The 19,026-nt window shown below is 43.7% G+C and overlaps 1 protein-coding gene across 22 annotated transcripts in view; it reads right to left on the bottom strand.

Annotated features, from left to right (window-relative positions):
- Positions 1-19,026, bottom strand: part of DAB1 (DAB adaptor protein 1) — a 430,095-nt gene that overhangs the window by 47,959 nt on the left and 363,110 nt on the right. For all 22 annotated transcript variants that reach the window (XR_011810853.1, XR_003498956.3, XM_072041491.1 and 19 more), the window contains 2 exons: positions 8,913-9,052; positions 6,892-6,990 (listed from right to left, as the gene is read on the bottom strand). Coding sequence is in view for 20 of the 22 variants with exons in the window: in XM_072041491.1 (XP_071897592.1) it covers positions 6,892-6,990; positions 8,913-9,052 (239 nt within the window). In the remaining 2 variants the exon portion in view is untranslated. The remainder of the gene's footprint in view (positions 1-6,891; positions 6,991-8,912; positions 9,053-19,026) is intronic.

Below are 19,026 nucleotides of genomic sequence, written 5' to 3' on the forward strand. Positions count from 1 at the left end.
AATCTTGGCAGTCACGACAGATTCCCAAAATAAAAGTCACATTTGTCAAGGACAGAGAAAAGGATAACAATTGAGACATGAGATGAAGAGAGGCAGAACTGTACATAACTGTAAGCATGGCAATAAGTGCTGTATTGCAGAGCAGCTACGAGGAATCTCTAAGATCTGGAGTTGCCCTAGATGTGGCAATCGAAAACAAGGTTGAGTCAAGCAGGCTGCTGAGTTTACAGGGCTAAATAATAGATGATGCTGATATTTTCCTCCGCACTCAAAAAAGAAGGTCAGAGAAAGACCTTTGGGAGGCAGGATTAAAAGGCCTGTTTTAGCCATGTTAAGCTTGATCTGATGGCTAAACATGCAGGGAGAGGGCTGGAAGGACAGGTCAACATTTGAGCAGAAGAAGATGGGGAGATTTGATTTGAGCAGAAGATGATATCCTCTCTCCTGCTCACTGCAGAGCAAGTACGAAGCAGATAAAACAAGTTCCTTCTTTTATTTCTATTTTTAAATATTTGGAGACGTTCAGTGATAGAAACTTGACAGTTTGACATTTCATCTGCTCCAGCACATGTGCTTCAAGGAATAATTACAGAGCCATAATCGTACCTCGATTTCTGGTCAAAGATGCCAGAACCAACAGATTTCCAGTAAAGTCAAGAAGTACCTTTGGTACATTTTAAATGAGGGATCTTCTGCCAACAGTGAGAATTTTAATCTTGCTAAAATTTTCTTTCAGCCAACATTAGCTGTCCTGTTAGCAATCTATCAGCATAATTAACCCTATTCTCGTCAAATGGAGAAGAGCACCAAATACTGGGGTTATCAGCACAAAACTGCCATCGTCTCTGATGAACTTGGAAAAGGCTTTATAGGAGACTCAGCAACTACTTTAAAAAAATCTGTGCAGTATAAGGTGAAGAGAGCCTACTAGATTGGGAAGGTGGACAAGACCTAGAAATCTAAATAGTGACTGGGTCGTATCACAGCCCTAACAAAAACTAAGCATAAGATAACATCCTGAGGCCAGGAGGATTATAATCACCCATTACAGGTGCATTTATTTGGATGTAGTGAAGATTCAAAGCAGAAGCACTCCCTCCTTCTTTAGCATTTCAGCACAATTGTTAATTCTGCAGCAAGGAAGAAAAGATAAATTCATTGCTTTTGCACAAAATGCTACAGATGAGATCTGGTCGCCCTAGCACAAACAGGGAGGTATTATTCATAGAGTAACGCTTACACAGGTAAACCCTGCTCTGTATGAGATTCACGTAATTGTCTTAAAAGATGATAGGTTAGAATAAAGGATGGACAAGATGAATGGAATTGATATATGTATGTGTACAGTTTTCCTTCCTGAACTTCATACTGGCAGAAAATGGCTACAGATTAAATTCATAAAACATGAGTAACACTGCAACACTTCTCTGCAAAACTGTAACCCAATCAGACATCTACAGTTTTCCCAGAAATGTTACAAACCCACAGGCTATGCCCAAGCCCTGCGTTTTCATAAAGATACAGGTCAGCATCTCTGAACAACTGATACTCCCAAGTGTACAAGAGAGAACTCACTCTTGGGGTGCTGCGTATGACAAAATAAGAAAAAACTGGTGAAGTGACTGGCATCTTCATAGACTGGGTTACAATCCGTATATTTACAGTATTTCTCACAAACGAAAGCGGTTCTGATATAGGATGTCTGGATGACTGCCGCATCTAGATATTTCATGTGTAGCAGTATATGGCTTATATGGAGATATACACTGCAGTATATTTGGGTAATTTCCATACCCATGAGCTGACACAGAATTTTACTTCAACAGAAATAATTCTTCACTTAAAGCCAATTTGTAAATTTTTCCTTTTGACGTATTTCTCTTTTACAGTGTCTGGGTTTTCCATCAAAGTCAACGGGGTTTTGCAATTAGAGCATGAATTTAAAAGCATACCTCATTACATGAATGCAGAAGAAAATGCTTTCCCTAGTATTTTATAGAATTAAATTCTTGTTCTTAAATACATTTTTGTAAAGTAACCTACAGTAAACAAAGATTTATTGTTACATTAATAAACAATGAGACAATTACAGCCTCTTTACAGAGACCATATTAGTCATGCACGTCTAATGAAGCATTACTAAGCTATCACAGGGAGATAGCCTGATGTGTGTGATTAACAAAATAATACTCATAAATAGCTAATGAACAATGATGGTCCTTTAAAAATGGTGCATATCCTGCTATATGGAGAGTTATGGGGTTTGTTGCTTTCTAAGGAGCACATTAACCGCCAGGCTCCACCCTGAAAAGGAGCATATTAGATAGCATAATGCAACTATTTGCATTTTTGCTTTCTGCAGAGCATCCTTTTGAAAATATAAAAGCACTCCTATGAAAGCCAACGAGTGCAGCACACAGTTCAGCTTGTGTGGTACTCTGGTTGAAAGATGACATCTTGAGATGGCACCATGGTGTAGGGGGAATACAGCAGAACAAATGGGCAAAAATTATTTTCATACAACATGCAGGCATGAAATCCCCGAAGTAGCAGTGGGTAGAAAAAGTTTGGATTTAGTAATAAGTGTGGTGGTTTTTAAATTTTAAATAAGATCATATCTTCCCTTAAAATTATGTGCATATTTGGAAAATGGATTCTGGAGAAGTGAAATGGTACAGATGGCCCACAAGAAATAGAAGAAAAAAGGGTACATTTATTAGAAAAAAAGAAAAAAAGGGTCAAAGCCCATGTGTAAGGACTATTTTTAGCACGCAGCAGGAGAGCATCCTGTTAGTCAAACTAAATGCAATTTTGGATTACACAGCTAATTTTGGAAATTTAACAGCAGCACAATGGTGTAGGGGGATGGTCATCCTTTTTGCTCTTCATCATAAGATGGAAAGCCAGACTGGATCTATTGCTAATGCTCAATTTCACTGATTTTTTCCTATACGATTATCATTTTTTGAAGGATTTTTTTTAAACGGAAGAACATGGAACATGTTCCAAAACGCTTTTTTTGTTTGTTTTTGCATCTGACATAGAGCAGGAGCTGAGTTAGTCTACATACAGGGTGCACGAACTGCAGACTTATAGGGTGAACTTTGCTGAGCAGAGCCTTGCCTATGGCTTTCTAAATACCCTGACTAGTATCTGAAAAGTGTATGAAGGAGCTTTTTAGACTAATCAATGGAACAGAATTAAGGAATATATGAGCTGAGTGTTATTAATATTATTTAGGGAATTCCTTTTGCAGTGCTACAGATGCACGAAGTTGCCTTGTGTCTGCAGTGCAAACTCACAGCAAATCCTTGAGGTTTTCTTGGTGAGATAAATTCTTCCCAAATGTTATTCCATTTTCAGCCAAACCTCTCTTCATGGATAAATTTACTCAAAGGGCAGAATTCCTGATAGCTCGAATAATGACATTATTAAAATCAATATTATTTGATGAATATTATGTCTGCAACCCATCAGAGCTGTAACGTACAGGGGGAAAAGCCATGCTTATGATTTTCAGTAGTAACCCACGTACAGACCTTCATCTGTAATGAATTATGGAGCAATTCTCCTAAATCATTTGTATGAAGTCAGCTATGACATTGCCAATTTTTAAAAAATTTGCTAGTTTTGAGCTACAAATTGATTTTTTATTGTGATAAATTAAAATCCAATAGTAGCCTACAAGATACTAACATACAGAAGCCTACATTTCTTCAGAATATTTTTTTCTCTTTTATGTCACATCAGACTGCCACTGTGGCAGACATGACAGCAATAGAAAATGATAAAAACTAAGAAAGGGCATTCTAGAGAGCTAAGTAGCCCTTCTAAACAAACAACAAATGAGCACTGTGACACAAAACATTCTTTTGGGAATCCCGAAATTACAGAAACACAACTAAGGGAGGAAACCTTGGCAAAGGACTAGAGGGCAGTTAGAAGAAAGCACATGTAAAATTGCCCAGGCTGTTCCCTAGAGAGGGCATATTTTTCTCTCTGTTGCACAAATCTCAACATCAGTCTCCCAACTTTATAAACTATTAAGTTTATGTGGATATCAGAAGATCTATGAAAGCAGAACACAACTTTTTTTTGCAGTCCCTTTCCCTTCCTTCCCATCAAGAGTCAGGCTGAGCAGTCACACATCCCCAGTTTCATCAGCCTGAGAGCTTCCCTATCACTTCTAAGTTGAAAACGAGATTATCAGTGCCTGGCACCGCCCAATTGCATTGCCCTTACTTCTTTCCTTATAGGAAGCTCTACTTTATAGCAATAATGCACCTTTCTTTGGGGGTGTTGTTAGCATCCAAATATCAAAGTTAGCCTACGTAGATGGTCTTATTTACTGCTAGAACAGCTCGCATCTCTTAGCATTACACCACAATTAACCACAGCCAAATGAGTGAGACATTACACATCACCCCTAAGGTAATCACCCCTAAGGGCATCCCCTAAATACTTGCCTCATGCTGTAGCAAGCACCTTGCAATACGAGTGCAGAGAGCAGAGACCTGTCGGTGTCCAGCACAGCCTCTTGCTGATGCTGCTGATGTGTCTGAGATGCTGGGGCTGCATGTGGCTACCAGCAGGAACACAAATGGGATGGCAACTACAGGCTAGACGGGCTGAGTGGGTCAGGGACGTGAAACTGAGTTTGGGACACAGGGAAAGCCAAGCTGTGGATGTAGCTGAAGGGATGGTGACTGCGAGGGGCTGGCAGAGAAGTCCATGCATGCTGGCTTTCAAAAGCTTGGAACAAAAATCACGACTCTCCTGCTTTCAAAAAGCCACATAAAACCTGATGGCAAAATCACCCTGCATCCCTTTGTCATGGTCCTGTTTCAAGAATGACAAGCCAATAGTCCTGTACATCACTCCAGCAGCTCAGGGGCAGACATCTGGAAGGTGGATTTAAAGCTTTCAGCCTATGCCTCAGTGAGTGAGTGACAGGGTTGCTATAAGGATGATATAGTTATGTCAGATTTAGAGTACAGGGTGTCAAAGTTATGAAATCTTCGAAGGAGACTTGTCATGTCCCCACCTCACTAGCTGCAGATATGAGAGTGTGTGGGACACTGCAGGAAAGGCAATTTGGATGAACTATACCTGTATTTCTAAACGCGTTGCCTTTTCTCAGTGCCATCTTAGGAAAATAAACGGAATGTTTGTGAAACACTCAGAGCTCAGTGCCGCAGGACGAGTCTCTCTCTTTATTCTTTTTTATTTCCCCAAGAAACGACTAAACAGCAAGTAACTACTGCCTTATTGCCCTTTTCACAGAGTGCAGTAAGGCAGCAGGCTGAACATGGAAGAAAAAGAAAACAAAATATGAATATACCATTCATGGAGTGAACGTGAATGCTGCTCTGTGCACCGAGTGAAACTGATAGTCTCTAACAAAACACACACAAAAAAGGGAAGTTATGTCATCATGTAATTAAAAACTATTGTAATGCCTGCATATTAGAGGACCCAACCACGACTGCACTGGCAGCCTAATCCTGACATTTCCTATCTTCTGAGCACAGGCTGTAACCTCAGCAATGTTCTCCTAAACACTGCTTTTGTATGCATACTTTGCACATGCTGTACACAACACTTTCCAAACGAGCTTTTCATCACTAACTGCTTGTATTATGTATCAGTGAGCTCAATGACATTGATTTTCTAATAATATAAATTAACTGGCAAAGATAATTTCATCTATCATCAGTAGGGTTTTATTTCTGGCATCATGTTAAATAGTTAATCTTTCAAAAGATTAAATCAAGAGCCTTTTAAAATTCAAGGCAGAGCTAAAACTGCTGTAAAAATCTTCCTAATTAGGATTAAAATAGTTTGTGTGTTGTGTCTTTATATCTAAGTAGTATAATGTTTTGCTTAGATTTTCTTCTTTCAAAGCAGTTTAAAAAAAAAAATCAGACATGCTAATTCTGTGGCAAAAAATAAAATAAATGCATGCGACACGGTCATCTGCAATTTCCTTGACCTGGGCAAGTTGCTGCTTGGAAGCCTCAAACAGCAACCTCAAATTTTCAGATATCTTGTACCTCCGATTCCATACAATATACACATTTTCTACCAGTGATGATAAAAAAACTGTAAATTCTCATGTTTACTGCTTATCTGACAACAGACTGTCATTGCTGCTAAGAGGACTATAGTGCGTTGTGGTGACGATGACCACATTGATCTGGAGTTACAGATCTGCAAGAAATTCTTACAATTCCTCTGGGACACCTGAGGCAATCCCAGCTCTGAGCTTGCTGTCCTTCCCCTTTCCCTGACATCAGTGGGGAAAATAAGCTTCACCCTCTTGGTCTTGCCCACAGCTCTCTGTCCTAGCTTGTTTTCTTCCCATGGCACAAAGGCCTCAATCCAAGCCAGTCCCAATCCTAATCCTGACAAGGATTAGGATAGGCTCTCAGAAGTAATTTGCCCTGTACTGCCAAGGCTGGACAAGAAAACCCATACGGACACAGGTACCAGTCTGTAACTTGGACCACTGAAGTCTTTTCCAAATGGGGAGATGATGACTCCAAGAAGCAATTTTGTGATCTGGCGGAAGGAAAGCAGATCCTCTCCTGCCCCTTTCTGGACCCAGAGCTGTGACTGTTTATGCACCTAAGGAGCATTTGTGTACTCAAGTAATTTCTTCTGCAGAAGTAGCCAGGACAAAGCTTTACAATAAACTGCATCCCCGTGCTACACTTTACACCTCAGTCATCTAATGGCTTGCTCTGATATATGATAACCCTTTATCAAGCTTGTCAGATGCTTTATGTGTGCCCACATTGGTGAGATATTACTGTCCAGCTAGGAAATATTTTTAAAGGAACAACCATGAAAACATTCAATTTTGTTCCATTGTACGATCGTTTTACTTACCCCTGTCTTTTCGTCAAAGATTTTGATTCCTCCAAAGGAGACTGTTAAGAAGATTTTCTGTTTATGCTCTCCTTTCGAACGAGCCGCAGCAACAATTCCCTATAGAAACAAAGAACAGGTTGGCTGGTTTCATTATTCCCCTCGTTTTGTGTTCCGAGAGGTGCCCACACCAAAGCACAAAGATTTGCTTGTGGGCGATTCATCGCCTCTTGGGGAATACTTAAGGGCTTTTCAGGAGCAGTACCCTGCTTGTTTTTGCCTTCCTCCTTTTTTTTTTTTCAAGGTAGCGCATCCTTTTTATGCTACCCACAGACCATTGCAAATGTGCTCCCACTTCCAATCCCTATACTAGCTAATCCTCTGTGAAATTTGTTTTCATGGAAGCTGAAGGTCATTTCTAGAGCACTTTTTCTAGCTGTAAGCTGTTCTGTTTTCCCTTAAAAAAAAATAAAAGAACAAAAAACAACAAAAAGCCAACAGCAACAACAACAAAAAAACAGAACAAGCAGTGAAGGAAAAAAAAAAAAAGTCCATGCCTTTAGCGTACTTCATGGATACACACTTACCTGGAATAAGCAAACTGAACCTTTTATAGAAGAAAAATGTTCATTACTAAATCAAACTACACAACTACTGTAAAAAAACACTGGCATACAGAGGTATTTTTTTCATGATCTCAGGCTTTTACTTTGTAAGTGAACTTGCTGATACACAATTCATATATTATCCTTCCGCAGCATAGCTATAATAGTATCTCCTATTTCCACCCTCTCAGGAGCCTGGCTGCCTTGATCAATAACACTGTACTAAGATGAAATGTAATCAAATTAAATAGTAAATAGCAAATAAATAAGTGTTTAGCCTTTATCTGATGCTCTGCAATTTCAAAATGTTTTAAGACCTTACAGAGGTCATTGTTTCCATTACACAGACATGAAAATTAGAGAAAAATTGAGTGATTTGTCAAAAGTTCCCCCAGAACATTATTCCTGGCCCTAAAACTCCTGTTGTTAGATACTTAAAAGTGTCCTAGTGCTAAGGTGCCTTACATACAAACAGGAATTTCTAATGATTCCTTCCCTGAAGACTTTCAGTCATCTCACAGTACTGTTTGGATCAATCCTGCCAGTAAGCAAACAGGTATCTTGCATATTGGTGGTGTGAAAATGGTAATCCATAGAGGAAGGAAACAAAAAGGCCCAGCAGAACAGTGACAAGTCCACCGAATTGCTTCTAGGAATTATGGAAGGATGTGAAATACCCAGAGTGCAATCAAAACAGACACAAATATTGTGGCAGATGTGGTAAGTCTGTAGAACACCTTTTAGAACAGATTAATTTTTGCCTGTCATGAAATGTTAGCAACTGATTTGTAAATTATCTACCAGATCTTTCTTTTAGATTGCTGAACCATGGGATGTGTGTCACTCTGTGCTGTTTGCTCACGAATAAGCAACCTGTACTTGCCTGTTCCCCAAGACTGGAACCTATGCTCTGTCCTCTCAGGGCATGACCTCCTGATTTTGTAACCCTTCAGTCCTGCTGTTACGGGTACAAGACATTCCCCTCTCACTGAGGATACCAGTTCCCCTGTATCTCACCCCTTACACCCCACACCATCACTCCCCCTTCCTGCCTGTCCCCACAGGAGCTATAGTTCAAGGTAAGGCTGTAGTTGATTAGCACTGTCATAGCAAGTGTTCTGATGTATTATTTTTGCTCGTAGTGGTTTATCTCCCCTTTTGCATACTAAAACTATTCAATTTGTGGATGTGTTGTTTATAATTTGCGGACAAATTGCAGTGGTGTCAATCATGAACAACTGCTGAACTCTGAGACAACCTATTAAAATTAAACTGGGATAAGCAATACCAGCCAGGAGTTCATGTACAATTGACTGACTTCGATACATAATTAACCAGAGCGTGATTCAGTGTCAGGAAAAGAGAATGAGTGAAAGTTCAGGCTGAAATTTGCTCCCCTTGACGTTGTAATGTTAAAGATTAAAAGTGGCACCGCACCTTGAGCTTCATCATGGAGTCTTGGCATAACTTGTCTCCTCGGGCAGCAGAAACCTCGTCTATCCCAATCAGTTTTGCTTTGTATCGGACACCGTCACCCTTAAACCTCTTTATTAAAGTGGCTTCACTGCGATCCTGACCTGAAAAGACATAAGGGAAAAGGGAAATTTGCAGGCGTGTAAAGGCAAATGAATGAATAAATACTCCCAATTAAGTGGCAAATTAGATCCAACTCCTAGCTCAACACCTCAGCATGTGAACATTTGAATAAAATTAGAAGAAATGTACAAGTTCAATAAAACCTTTTGACCTTACTACCTCAAATGAATTCACAGTGGAATTGTTGTCATACAAAATCTCCTGCACTGAATTTGCACACAAATGAGGTTTACAGAAACACGAGATAAGCCTGAATCAGACCTCATGGATCTGAAAACTTCTGATCTGTATGGGTTGTTTTAATCCCCATACACTTGAGAATTCTTCATTTTGCAGACAAAACTGTAACAGAAATCCGCTGCTATTTCCTTGTACACCAACTTATCTAACCGTGTCAGCAATATTCCCACTATTACTATTTAAATAATGAAAAAACAAATGATGTTATTTGCTTGAAGAATATTACAGAATCACAGAATTTCTAGGTTGGAAGAGACCTCAAGATCATCAAGCCCAACCTCTGACCTAACACTAACAGTCCTCCACTAAACCATATCCCTAAGCTCTACATCTGAACGTCTTTTAAAGACCTCCAGGGATGGTGACTCCACCAAGTCAAAAACCAAGATTTCTGTGCTGGCACCAGCCTCTGAGCCATTTCTCTCAGGCTTTACCCTCAAAGCTTCAAATTCCACTCTAAGTGTCTGCCACACTGAATAAATATCACAGTCCTGCCCGCAGGTAACTTAATGCAAGGCAGAAACACCCCAGGAAAGCTCTGCTTGCACCACATAGCCATGCCAAGCACAGCCCAGGGCCCACAGACCACAACCTCCCCGAGCACTCAAGCTTTGCCATAAGGAGGTTGGCCACCTTAACAAATGCAAACAGGGCAAAATCAATTCTCCCTACATCTCTTGAAGACAGAGCAGGAAGTTTTCTCCATTTCCAGTTTGCCTCTCCTGACTTCTCTCACAGTGGATACTCACCAACAGGACAGAAAAATAAGGAATCCAGTTAGAAAGGTCCAAAGGCAAAAGAAGCAAGTCGGCAGCAACGATACTGCTCAGTGCAAACAACTTGTCTGAAACCACAGCCTGAAAACTGTGCTAACCATACTTTCTTACCCTAAACCCAAATTTGGAGTCTCAGTTGTCCAGAAACAAGTATAAACAATGCTTTCCTCCTCACTACACAATTATCACTTTTGTAAGAGCCAAAAAGCACACAATATTCCTAGCTATCCTGAACCTAACAGCAGCACAGAATTCTTTGTCGTAAATCAGATGTCCTAGTACAATTACTTATACAATGCTTTTTATTTTTTTCCCCCTTTAGAAGCCCTTGTAATGTCCAGTAACTTCATTATACACCAAAAAACACCTCTCGACATTGCGATAAGCATGCACAAGTTCTTCAAACTCTTCTAACATAAACGAAATGGGCAAATTAGTGATGCACAGCAAAGCATCCATTGGTTGGAGTTGCACAGATATTTCTTTTCCCCAAAGAGAATACTGGTGAAATTTCCAAATCACATTTTGAGCCTGCTCTCCATTTAACAGAGTAACAAATGCTGTAAGAGACCAAAACAAGTTACGTGACTTACTACTTAGAAATAAGTGCTATAGCCCCCCTCGCCTCTAAGAAAAAACAACACAAAACCCAGCAGTAGAAGTTAGAGGAAAAATAAGAGTTTGGGATTTACTCTGAAGACACAGTACATATAAAGAAATGCTGCAATATACACTTAAAAATCTGAATACACAAAACCTCACTACTTGTAACACGACAGAATTTTACATCGGGGAAACAAAAAGTAACTACGTTTTCTACTTAGGTCAACATATTGGTGACTCAACTACATTTCTCTGAAGGCAGCATCCATACATTCTCACCTAGGGATTTACCGCATCTTTTCTGCATTTTGAGTCTCTAGTATATTTCCCAAAATTGCAGAATCACAGACCGGCTGAGGCTGGAGGCCAACCCCTGCTCAAGCAGGACCACCAGAGCTGGGTGCCCATGACCATGCCCAGCCGTCTTTTGAAGACGTCCAAGGACAGAGACTGAGCCACCTCTCTGGGCAGCCCGTGCACAGCACCAAAACATTTCCTGATGTTCAGAGGAAACCCCCTCCAGGTTTTGCTTTGTGCCTGCTGCCTCTTGCCATCTTCTTGCCACCCTCTATAGAGGATGTAACAGTCTGCAATGAATCAAGCAGATGGAAGATCATTTACGGGTTTTGTTCTTGAGTCCCACTCGAGGGTGCAGCACAGGACAGCCACTGGCAAAATCTTTGGTTCACGTAAGAGAAAGAACAATGCAAGTCTACAGCTCTGGCTGAGACATCCTCAGCACTGTCAGGCACTTGTGGACACAGGGTTGGGCACTGGACATCTTTCATACCCAAAGTGTGAAGTATCACCTCCAGACAGCAAACATTTCTCTGCTGCAATTGAGCCTTCAAGCCCACGAATCACAGCAGCAAGTACCACACGAATCTTTAAAATGTGGCAGTGGGTAGGCAGTGCCTGCAGGATTTGATGCTTTTTTAACCTTTGCTGAGCTGCTGATCTTCAAACCGATCTTACAGATGCTGAATTTCCCTCCCCAGAATTACAAGTGGCTGTTGGTTGTTGTTATATTTTTATTTTACTTTATTTTATTTAACTGCTTCTTCTGCTCAGTGGGCACGGGTCCTGGTAATGCCATGGCCATGTCACAGGGGACAGAATGTTGGCGGTGGCCATGTCACAGGGGGAGCAGCTATAAAAGGGCCGCAGCAGGCCAGTCCGGCCAGTCCGGCCGAGGAGCCGCCAGATGAGTGTGGGCTGAGGAGGGAGAGGAGAGGCCCCCCATGGCAATGAAGGCCGGCCGCTCCCCTCCAGCTGGTTTTTTTTTTTTATTATTTATTATTACAGAGAGAATCCTGGAAAAGGACAGAGCAAGACCATGGCTACAGCCTTCTTCCAGCACTCCGCTGGAAGTGTCAGCTTCTACAGGAGAGATCCCTGGACTCCACGGCCACATGATAAGGAAGGTCAACTCCCAGCCCCTTCCCATATTGTGCCGCTGGCACCAACCCCACTGATGTCTTGTTGCCCGTATTTGCTTCTCTCCTAGCCTCACCGCTGGACACGAGCCCAGGACATAACATTCGACAGGAGAGATCCTTGGACTCCATGGCTAAGGAAGGTCAACTCCCAGCCACTTCCTATATTGTGCCGCTGGCACCAACCCCACTGATGTCTTGTTGACTGTATTTGCTTCTCTCCTAGCCTCACCGCTGGACACGGGCCCATGACACGACAACATTCTCCTGGAGAGATCCTTGGACTCCACGGCCACATGATAAGGAAGGTCAACTCCCAGCCCCTTCCCATATTGTGCCACTGGCACCAACCCCACTGATGTCTTGTTGCCCGTATTTGCTTCTCTCCTAGCCTCACCGCTGGACACGAGCCCAGGACATAACATTCGACAGGAGAGATCCTTGGACTCCATGGCTAAGGAAGGTCAACTCCCAGCCCCTTCCCATATTGTGCCACTGGCACCAACCCCACTGATGTCTTGTTGCCCGTATTTGCTTCTCTCCTAGCCTCACCGCTGGACACGGACGTGAGCCCATGACACGACAACATTCTCCTGGAGAGATCCTTGGACTCCATGGCTAAGGAAGGTCAACTCCCAGCCCCTTCCCATATTGTGCCACTGGCACCAACCTCACTGATGTCTTGTTGCCCGTATTTGCTTCTCTCCTAGCCTCACCGCTGGACACGGACGTGAGCCCATGACACGACAACATTCGACAGGAGAGATCCTTGGACTCCATGGCTAAGGAAGGTCAACTCCCAGCCCCTTCCCATATTGTGCTGCTGGCACCAACCCCACTGATGTCTTGTTGCCCGTATTTGCTTCTCTCCTAGCCTCACCGCTGGACACAGGCCCATGACAAGACAACATTCTCCTGGAGAGATCCCTGGACTCCATGGCCACATGCTGAGGAAGGTCAACTCCCAATCTTCCCATATTGTGCCACTGGCACCAGCCCCAGGGATGTCAGGCCACATCAGAGTGGGGCTGGTGACAGGGTGGGCCCAGGAGAGGCCTGGTATTAGACGTGGCCGTTCTCTTGTTGCTTCTCTACTTGCTTCTCTCCTAGCCTCACCGCTGGACACGAGCCCATGACACGACAACATTCGACAGGAGAGATCCCTGGACTCCATGGCCACTTGCTGAGGAAGGTCAACTCCCAATCTTCCCATATTGTGCCACTGGCACCAGCCCCACTGATGTCAGGCCACATCAGAGTGGGGCTGGTGACAGGGTGGGCCCGGGAGAGGCCTGGTAGTAGACATGGCGGTTCTCTTGTTGCCTGTACTTCTCTCCTAGCCTCACCGCTGGACACAGACACGAGCCCATGACACGACAACATTCTACAGGAGAGATCCCTGGACTCCATGGCCACATGCTGAGGAAGGTCAACACCCAGTCCCTTCCCACGCTGTGCCGCTGGCACCAACCCCACTGATGTCACGGCCACATCAGAGTGGGGCTGGTGACAGGGTGGGCCCAGGAGGGGGGTGGCACAACACACAGGGGTTCGCTTGTTAGTGCTTTTGCTTCTCTGCTAGCCTCAGCGCTGGACATGGACACGAGCCCATGATGCCACGCTCCTGGCCGCCTCTCCTTGACGCACCGCTGGAGACGCAGCAACATCATACGGGAGAGTCCTACAGAGGAGCAGATGGTGCCATCAGCTGCAGATGAGAATTCTGCAACACCCCACACTTGCTATATGAACTTGTCTATATGCAACCTTTTCTTAATAAAAGAACTTTTCTTAATAAAATGTAATTTTGAGAACCACTATGAATTGTGATGAAGTATCGTTTAGCTGTTTCCTGCTGATTTCCTGTATGCTGTTCTCCGTTAAAGACCAATGGAAACTTAATAATACCCATTGTTCAGCCATGAGGCCATATTTACACTTCAATCCCTTGTATGCATAAAATACTAAACTGCTCCTACACATGTCTAGAATTAATTTATTTGGGAAGAACTCAAAAAGCTAGAACATTCTATCTTGAAAATAAAATGAAACTGGAAAACCAACCCACAAAAGGTATTGTTATCCCTTCACACTTTCACAGAATCACAGAATTTCTAGGTTGGAAGAGACCTCAAGACCACTGAGTCCAACCTCTGACCTAACACTAACAGTCCCCACTAAACCATATCCCTAAGATCTACATCTAAACGTCTTTTAAAGACCTCCAGGGATGGTGACTCCACCACTTTCCTGGGCAGCCCGTTCCAATGCCTCACAACCCTTTCGGTAAAGAAGTTCTTCCTAACATCCAACCTAAAACACAATTATCACTTTTGTAAGAGTCAAAAAGCACACAATATTCCTAGCTATCCTGAACCTAACAGCAGCACAGAATTCTTTGTCGTAAATCAGATGTCCTAGTACAATTACTTATACAATGCTTTTTATTTTTTTCCCCCTTTAGAAGCCCTTGTAATGTCCAGTAACTTCATTATACACCAAAAAACACCTCTCGACATTGCGATAAGCATGCACAAGTTCTTCAAACTCTTCTAAAGTAAACGAAATGGGCAAATTAGTGATGCACAGCAAAGCATCCATTGGTTGGAGTTGCACAGGTATTTCTTTTCCCCAAAGAGAATACTGGTGAAATTTCCAAATCACATTTTGAGCCTGCTCTCCATTTAACAGAGTAACAAATGCTGTAAGAGACCAAAACAAGTTACATGACTTACTACTTAGAAATAAGTGCTATAGCCCCCCTCGCCTCTAAGAAAAAACAACACAAAACACAGCAGTAGAAGTTAGAGGAAAAATACGAGTTTGGGATTTACTCTGAAGACACAGTACATATAAAGAAATGCTGCAATATACACTTAAAAATCTGAGAAACGTAGATACACAAAACCTCACTACTTGTAACATGACAGAATTTTACATCGGGGAAACAAAAAGTAACTACGTTTTCTACTTAGGTCAACATATTGGTGACTCAACTACATTTCTCTGAAGGCAGCATCCATACATTCTCACCTAGGGATTTACCACATCTTTTCTGCATTTTGAGTCTCTAGTATATTTCCCAAAATTGCAGAATCACAGACCGGCTGAGGCTGGAGGCCAACCCCTGCTCAAGCAGGACCACCAGAGCTGGGTGCCCATGACCATGCCCAGCCGTCTTTTGAAGACGTCCAAGGACAGAGACTGAGCCACCTCTCTGGGCAGCCCGTGCACAGCACCAAAACATTTCCTGATGTTCAGAGGAAACCCCCTCCAGGTTTTGCTTTGTGCCTGCTGCCTCTTGCCATCTTCTTGCCACCCTCTATAGAGGATGTAACAGTCTGCAATGAATCAAGCAGATGGAAGATCATTTACGGGTTTTGTTCTTGAGTCCCACTCGAGGGTGCAGCACAGGACAGCCACTGGCAAAATCTTTGGTTCACGTAAGAGAAAGAACAATGCAAGTCTACAGCTCTGGCTGAGACATCCTCAGCACTGTCAGGCACTTGTGGACACAGGGTTGGGCACTGGACATCTTTCATACCCAAAGTGTGAAGTATCACCTCCAGACAGCAAACATTTCTCTGCTGCAATTGAGCCTTCAAGCCCACAAATCTCAGCAGCAAGTACCACACGAATCTTTAAAATGTGGCAGTGGGTAGGCAGTGCCTGCAGGATTTGATGCTTTTTTAACCTTTGCTGAGCTGCTGATCTTCAAACCAATCTTACAGCTGCTGAATTTCCCTCCCCAGAATTACAAGTGAATTTCCCTCCCCAGAATTACAAGTGAAGTTGGTTGTTGTTATATTTTTATTTTACTTTATTTTATTTAACTGCTTCTGCTCAGTGGGCACGGGTCCTGGTAATGCCATGGCCATGTCACAGGGGACAGAATGTTGGCGGTGGCCATGTCACAGGGGGAGCAGCTATAAAAGGGCCGCAGCAGGCCAGTCCGGCCAGTCCGGCCGAGGAGCCGCCAGATGAGTGTGGGCTGAGGAGGGAGAGGAGAGGCCCCCCATGGCAATGAAGGCCGGCCGCTCCCCTCCAGCTGGTTTTTTTTTTTTATTATTTATTATTACAGAGAGAATCCTGGAAAAGGACAGAGCAAGACCATGGCTACAGCCTTCTTCCAGCACTCCGCTGGAAGTGTCAGCTTCTACAGGAGAGATCCCTGGACTCCACGGCCACATGATAAGGAAGGTCAACTCCCAGCCCCTTCCCATATTGTGCCGCTGGCACCAACCCCACTGATGTCTTGTTGCCCGTATTTGCTTCTCTCCTAGCCTCACCGCTGGACACGAGCCCAGGACATAACATTCGACAGGAGAGATCCTTGGACTCCATGGCTAAGGAAGGTCAACTCCCAGCCACTTCCTATATTGTGCCGCTGGCACCAACCCCACTGATGTCTTGTTGACTGTATTTGCTTCTCTCCTAGCCTCACCGCTGGACACGGGCCCATGACACGACAACATTCTCCTGGAGAGATCCTTGGACTCCACGGCCACATGATAAGGAAGGTCAACTCCCAGCCCCTTCCCATATTGTGCCGCTGGCACCAACCCCACTGATGTCTTGTTGCCCGTATTTGCTTCTCTCCTAGCCTCACCGCTGGACACGAGCCCAGGACATAACATTCGACAGGAGAGATCCTTGGACTCCATGGCTAAGGAAGGTCAACTCCCAGCCCCTTCCCATATTGTGCCACTGGCACCAACCCCACTGATGTCTTGTTGCCCGTATTTGCTTCTCTCCTAGCCTCACCGCTGGACACGGACGTGAGCCCATGACACGACAACATTCTCCTGGAGAGATCCTTGGACTCCATGGCTAAGGAAGGTCAACTCCCAGCCCCTTCCCATATTGTGCCGCTGGCACCAACCCCACTGATGTCTTGTTGCCCGTATTTGCTTCTCTCCTAGCCTCACCGCTGGACACAGGCCCATGACAAGACAACATTCTCCTGGAGAGATCCCTGGACTCCATGGCCACATGCTGAGGAAGGTCAACTCCCAATCTTCCCATATTGTGCCACTGGCACCAGCCCCAGGGATGTCAGGCCACATCAGAGTGGGGCTGGTGACAGGGTGGGCCCAGGAGAGGCCTGGTATTAGACGTGGCCGTTCTCTTGTTGCTTCTCTACTTGCTTCTCTCCTAGCCTCACCGCTGGACACGAGCCCATGACACGACAACATTCGACAGGAGAGATCCCTGGACTCCATGGCCACTTGCTGAGGAAGGTCAACTCCCAATCTTCCCATATTGTGCCACTGGCACCAGCCCCACTGATGTCAGGCCACATCAGAGTGGGGCTGGTGACAGGGTGGGCCCGGGAGAGGCCTGGTAGTAGACATGGCGGTTCTCTTGTTGCCTGTACTTCTCTCCTAGCCTCACCGCTGGACACAGACACGAGCCCATGACACGACAACATTCTACAGGAGAGATCCCTGGACTCCATGGCCACATGCTGAGGAAGGTCAACACCCAGTCCCTTCCCACGCTGTGCCGCTGGCACCAACCCCACTGATGTCACGGCCACATCAGAGTGGGGCTGGTGACAGGGTGGGCCCAGGAGGGGGGTGGCACAACACACAGGGGTTCGCTTGTTAGTGCTTTTGCTTCTCTGCTAGCCTCAGCGCTGGACATGGACACGAGCCCATGATGCCACGCTCCTGGCCGCCTCTCCTTGACGCACCGCTGGAGACGCAGCAACATCATACGGGAGAGTCCTACAGAGGAGCAGATGGTGCCATCAGCTGCAGATGAGAATTCTGCAACACCCCACACTTGCTATATGAACTTGTCTATATGCAACCTTTTCTTAATAAAAGAACTTTTCTTAATAAAATGTAATTTTGAGAACCACTATGAATTGTGATGAAGTATCGTTTAGCTGTTTCCTGCTGATTTCCTGTATGCTGTTCTCCGTTAAAGACCAATGGAAACTTAATAATACCCATTGTTCAGCCATGAGGCCATATTTACACTTCAATCCCTTGTATGCATAAAATACTAAACTGCTCCTACACATGTCTAGAATTAATTTATTTGGGAAGAACTCAAAAAGCTAGAACATTCTATCTTGAAAATAAAATGAAACTGGAAAACCAACCCACAAAAGGTATTGTTATCCCTTCACACTTTCACAGAATCACAGAATTTCTAGGTTGGAAGAGACCTCAAGACCACTGAGTCCAACCTCTGACCTAACACTAACAGTCCCCACTAAACCATATCCCTAAGATCTACATCTAAACGTCTTTTAAAGACCTCCAGGGATGGTGACTCCACCACTTTCCTGGGCAGCCCGTTCCAATGCCTCACAACCCTTTCGGTAAAGAAGTTCTTCCTAACATCCAACCTAAAACACAATTATCACTTTTGTAAGAGTCAAAAAGCACACAATATTCCTAGCTATCCTGAACCTAACAGCAGCACAGAATTCTTTGTCGTAAATCAGATGTCCTAGTACAATTACTTATACAATGCTTTTTATTTTTTTCCCCCTTTAGAAGCCCTTGTAATGTCCAGTAACTTCATTATACACCAAAAAACACCTCTCGACATTGCGATAAGCATGCACAAGTTCTTCAAACTCTTCTAAAGTAAACGAAATGGGCAAATTAGTGATGCACAGCAAAGCATCCATTGGTTGGAGTTGCACAGGTATTTCTTTTCCCCAAAGAGAATACTGGTGAAATTTCCAAATCACATTTTGAGCCTGCTCTCCATTTAACAGAGTAACAAATGCTGTAAGAGACCAAAACAAGTTACATGACTTACTACTTACAAATAAGTGCTATAGCCCCCCTCGCCTCTAAGAAAAAACAACACAAAACACAGCAGTAGAAGTTAGAGGAAAAATAAGAGTTTGGGATTTACTCTGAAGACACAGTACAT

Source organism: Anas platyrhynchos, chromosome 8, assembly GCF_047663525.1.
Source record: "Anas platyrhynchos isolate ZD024472 breed Pekin duck chromosome 8, IASCAAS_PekinDuck_T2T, whole genome shotgun sequence".
Taxonomy (NCBI): Eukaryota; Metazoa; Chordata; class Aves; order Anseriformes; family Anatidae; genus Anas; species Anas platyrhynchos.